Source organism: Gavialis gangeticus, unplaced genomic scaffold, assembly GCF_001723915.1.
Source record: "Gavialis gangeticus isolate Ggan-Ray unplaced genomic scaffold, GavGan_comp1, whole genome shotgun sequence".
NCBI classification, from domain to species: Eukaryota; Metazoa; Chordata; order Crocodylia; family Gavialidae; genus Gavialis; species Gavialis gangeticus.
Window position 1 is genome coordinate 58,657 of NW_017728991.1, and position 4,956 is coordinate 63,612.

At 66.7% G+C, this 4,956-nt stretch overlaps 1 protein-coding gene across 2 annotated transcripts in view; it reads right to left on the reverse strand.

The window, feature by feature from the left end:
• Positions 1-2,016: 2,016 nt before the first annotated feature.
• CYTH1 (cytohesin 1) overlaps positions 2,017-4,956 on the reverse strand; it is a 19,722-nt gene continuing 16,782 nt past the window's right edge. The window contains exons 10-13 of one of the 2 annotated variants that reach the window (XM_019515404.1): positions 4,430-4,506; positions 4,027-4,098; positions 3,665-3,819; positions 2,017-3,361 (exon numbers count right to left, since the gene is read on the reverse strand). In XM_019515404.1, coding sequence (XP_019370949.1) covers positions 3,283-3,361; positions 3,665-3,819; positions 4,027-4,098; positions 4,430-4,506 — 383 coding nt within the window. In that variant the 3' untranslated portion in view covers positions 2,017-3,282. Of the gene's footprint in view, positions 3,362-3,664; positions 3,820-4,026; positions 4,099-4,429; positions 4,509-4,956 lie in introns of both variants that reach the window. The other variant, XM_019515414.1, reaches the window with a different exon arrangement.

Here is a 4,956-nt window from a genome sequence, read left to right on the forward strand (position 1 = left end):
TCTGACCAGTGCCGCATAGAGGGGGAGGATCACCTCCTTGGACCTGCTCGAGATGCATCTGTGGATGCACGACAAGGTGCAGTTGGCTTTCCTAGCCGCCTCCCCACACTGCCGACTCATGTTCATCCTGGAGTCAATAATGACTCCCAGATCCTTTTCCACCTCCGTGCTGACAAGAGGGGAGGTCCCTTGGAGCAGCACGGGAGAGAGACCTGCCCAGGGATGACCAGGAGGGGGGCACTCAGCCTGGCAGGCACCCGCAGCCCCGAGCTCTGCTCTGAGCCCAGGGTCCCTGCCACGGGGATGCAGGAGCCGGGCACAAGCTGGCAGGAAGGGCGCTGGCTAGTCAGAAGGACCATAGCTGCTAGCGCTCAGGAGCCCGGGCCTGGGTCACGCCTCATGATGGCTGCTGCAGCCTGCTCCCCGCATGGGGTTGTGCCCAGGGCCAGGGGGCCACAGCTCACCCGCCCTGCTCCAGCACCCACGAGCAGCATGGGAGAAGGGCAGAGAGCGATGCCGAGACCACAGCGTGCCTACCACCGGGTCCCCTCCAGCGAGTTCACCTCCCACCAGCCCCACGGCAGCTCCAGGAGGGGCGAAGCCTGCCCTGCGAGGGTGCAAATGCTTGGGGCAGGCCCTGGCACCCACCGGAGCCTGGCCCGGTGCAAGGGGGCTGGGGCTGGGTCCTGGGCCGTGCTGCAGGAGCAGGGAGCCCAGGAGGAGCTGGAGCAGGTGGGAGCCCAGCAGCCAAGCAAGTGCCAGGGCCAGGAGCAGCTCCCCGGCTGTGCTGGAGCTCGTTGCCCAGGCCCGTACTGCCTGCAGCTGGGCCAGGCTCCAGTCTGCATTGCTAAAGGCCCTGTTCAGCCAGGGGCTTCCTCGCCAGGGACCACCCTGCCACTGCGCGGTGCTGGGAGAGGAGGATGGGCAACACCGGCCGATAGCCAGCAGTGCCCGAGCTGTCTTCCCTCCAGGTGCGCTTGCCCAGGGGTGGCAGGAGCCTGCTGAGCACCACTGCCCTGATCCTTGCAGCACCCAGGACCCTTTGCCAGCCCCTCCCATGCAAAGGGCTGCAGGCAGCTCACCCAGGAGAGCCCCAGGCAGGGCACACGGGGCAGAGCTCTGTACCGAGAGGGTTGCTCACAAGTCACAAGGACAGTGCCTTAGGGCCCGACAGCTGCCTGCTCCCCTGCATGGTTGCTGTCCTGGAGAGGGGTGCTCCCAGCAAGGCTGGGCCCCAGTGCGGAAGGGGCTGTGGCTGCAAGGAGCTGGGGAGCTGCAGCAACTGGGAGAGCCAGTGGCTTCTGCGCTTGCCTGGCACCCAGCCTCACCCCCGTGGCAGGGGTCTGGCAGCCCCTCCCTGGCTCCAGTGCCAGGGCTGGGACACGCACCCTAGCGTCATGCTGCAGCGAGGGGCTGGGTGCAGGGCCCCTGCTTCCCAGAGTGGGAGGATGCCAGGGCCATGGGGAGTCCTGCACCCATGGCACCATGGGCAGCACCGGCTTTTCAGGAAGGGCAGAGGGCGGTGGGAGGCTCGGAGCAGGCTCTGTTCAACCCCAAGCACACAGGCCAGACGGCAGGTGGCATCAGGGCCAGGTGCGTGGGAGCCGAGGGGCTGCCCTGTCCTTGCACAGCCCCAGGAGAGCTGCGGTTTGCAGCAAGGGGCAGTGGCTGCTGCAATAGGGACCCTCCCGTGTGCCAGCACCGGGCACTGCCACGGCAGCTGTAGGAGTCACCGCCTCTGGGTTGGGCAGTGGGAGATGCCCTGGGCCCCTGCTGAGCCCCAGCCCGGGCCTAGCTCCAGCCCCTTCCACGCTCACGCATCCCCCCCGGCAGGCAGTCGGCTAGGCCAGAGCGGGGCCATGGCTGCTCTGATGGGCGGCACATGGCTGCCTCCCTCCTCATGCTGAAGGATCAGACGCTACACAGGCAGAAGCCCCAGACGAGCCGGAGCCAAGGTGCCCGGGCGCGCTGCGACCTCCCCTCCCTCCCTCCGGCACGGAGGAGATGGTTGAGGTGGGCAGAGGCCGAGCGCGGGGCTGGCGTTTATTTGTTGCAGGTCTCAGTGGGAGGGGACAAGGCCGCGGCCAAACCAAAAACAACAAAGTTTGGATGGGAATAAAAACCCTGCCGCCGACGCCACGCCCGGGGAGGCCTTCGCGCACGCAGCGCCACCCGTACAAAATAATCTACAAGGAGAAAACTATACAGGATTATGTACACCTCTGATAAATAGACTAATACTGATGGGGCCTTGTGCCCAGTGCTGGCCTGGGTGGCTGCCAGGGAGCTGGGCACCCCAGGCCACGCAATGCAGGCCCCAGACCCGCCCCCAGACCCCTGACCCTGGTTCCAGTTTATCCCCTTGTTCCCAACACCGCCTTGTGCTAGCTGCAGAGTCCTGGCTGCCAGGACCCCCCCACACCCAGAGCAAAGCCCCTCTCGGCTGCCCAAAGAACCACCCAGGGTGGGGGGAGCCGTGTGGAGCATGCCCCTCTCCAGCCATGCGCAGGATGCCTGCTGGGCAGCACTGCTGCCGCCCCCGCCAAGCACCAGCCCTCCCATGGGTCCCCAGCCCAAGCACGCCCAGCTGCCCCCATGGGGTGTTCTGGAGCCCAGGGCAGTCGCGCCCTCTACAACGAGGGCAGCCGCAGATGGGCACTGCCCCTGGGCACCGCTCCCCCGGCTCCCATAGGCACCCGCTCTTCATCATCCAACGTGCCCAGAACACAAGTGCTGTGACAAGCCAGGAGGGACTGTGGTCCTGGGGCACTGTGCAGCTGCCCCCCGCCTGGCAGATGGCTCCCCCCACCCACTGGTCCCCGAGAGCTGGCAGTGCCTCCGCCCCACAGCAGCAATGCAGGGGAAGTGCTGCGGAGCGTGCCCGCTAAGCCGAACCCAGCACCTTCCTGGATTGGGCCCCCCAGGGCAGAGTGAGCCAGGCAGACCCCGCGGGCACCACGAAGGGAAGTCTCAGTCTCTCGCAGGGCTCCAGGGACAGAGCAAGGGGCAGGGTCTGCGGCGGCTCCAGGGAGGCAGCCTGATGCCCAGGCTGGGCCTGGGAAGACGTGTCCTTGGGAGGAGAGAGCTGCAGGCTCAGCAGCCCAGTGCGGTCCAGTCCAGTCCAGTTTCGTGCAGAGCGCGGTGCCTCCACTGCTGCTCCCAGCCCCAGCAGGAAAGAAATTGCAAAAGCAGAAGCAAATCCCTGGGAAGGCAGCGGGGCCGCAGGAGAGACCACAGCGCCGGGTGCAGGTGCCTCTGGGCCAGGCCCGTCTGGCTGGACTGCTAGTGTCTCTTGGTGGAGGACACTTTCTTCTTCCTCGCCGCCAGCATCTCATAGAAAGGGTCCCTGCTGATCGCCGCCCTGGGACAGGAAGAGGGAGCGTGACCTGAGAGCCGGGGGCTGTGGCAGGGGCGGCTCCTCCCCGGGGAAGGATACCAAGGACCTGGACAGACTGGCACCCAGGAGACCTGCGTGCAGCCTGCCAGCCTGGGCACAGACCCCTGATCCTGCGCAGCCCTGGCCAGGGTACCTGCCCCACCATGGATTGGCCAAAAGGCACTCGGCATCGGAGGCATCCTGCTGCTTCTGCAGCCCAGGCCCGTGGAAAGCAGATGGGGAGGAGGAAGAGGAAGGGGAACCCCCACCCGGCCCGGGGACCCTCACTTGATGCACTTGATCCACTCCTCCTTCTCCTCAGGGGTGGGGGCCGAGATGCGGTACACCGTGTGGTTCCCCTCCACCACGCGTCCATCCGCCTCTGTCTTGCAGGCCTTGATCACCTGGTCCTTGTTGTCCGGGATGTAGAGCTCGAAGCAGTTCTGGGCAGGGAGAAGCAGTGTCAGCTGGACACAGAGACCGGGGCCTGCGGACAGGCTCCCCGGGGCAGGGGGCGGCACGGATGCCCCGGGACATGCCGGGACCTAGGCTCATGCTCTCCTCCCTTGCCGGCCCCTCAGGGCAGACCACAGCCCGGCCCTGCCGCCTGGCCCAGTGCTCCCTCTGGGCATCCCTGCCTGCTCACGCACCGGCTTCTTGGAGTCCTCCACCTCCCGGATGCTCAGGTTCTCCAAGGGGATGATGCCCCGCGGCTCCTTGTCCTGCAGGGCATTGGGGAGGGAAGGGGTCAGCTGCAGACTAGGGCTGTCCACAGAGGCCCATGCCCGCTCGCCCCCACAGCCCCAGCCCAACCCAACCCAATCCCGACCACTCATGGAAACAAGGCTGACCACGGCACGGACTTCCTCCATGCAAAGATCCAGCGCCCCACGGCCCCCCCCCAACCCCTCCGCCCTGTGCCAGTGTGGACAACCCTGCACAGCACGGGGCAGAGCCCTGCTCCCCAAAGCAGCAGCTGCCCCGTGGGGTTCGGGGCTGGGCAGCCTTGGGGCTGCACCTGGCGACAGGCCCCGAGCAGGGCAGGGTGCTCACCGTGGTATACTCGAAGTAGTACAAGCAATTGTCGGTCAGGATGAACCAGCGGCGCTTCCACGTCTTTACCCTGCCACCTGCCAAGCAGACACAGGCGGTCGGCACAGGCACACGGGCAGGGCTGGGGCCCTGCCCAGGCGACGGCCGCACGGAGCCGCTGACGGACACGCAGCACAAGACAAGCGCCTCACGGAGCCATGGGGGAAGCAGAGCAGCCAGCCCCAGCCCCAGCCCCAGCAGCAGGCAGTACGACGCCACGCCGGGCAGGCCACGAGCAGCAGCAAGAAGCAGGTCGATGGTGATGGGGGGGAAGGAGGGTGCAGCGGGGCAGAAGCCAGGACATGGAGGTGCCATTGGGAGCCTCTATCCCCAGAAAAGGCCAGAAGGCCAAGCCACAGAGTGGTGCCAATAGCAACAGGGCTGAGCCAGCCACTGCCTGGAGCGTGGCCTGCCTGCATCACAGCTTGGCCCTGGGGCGATACAAGGCACCTGGGGGAGACCCCGTTCCTAAGCCAGCGATCCCTGCC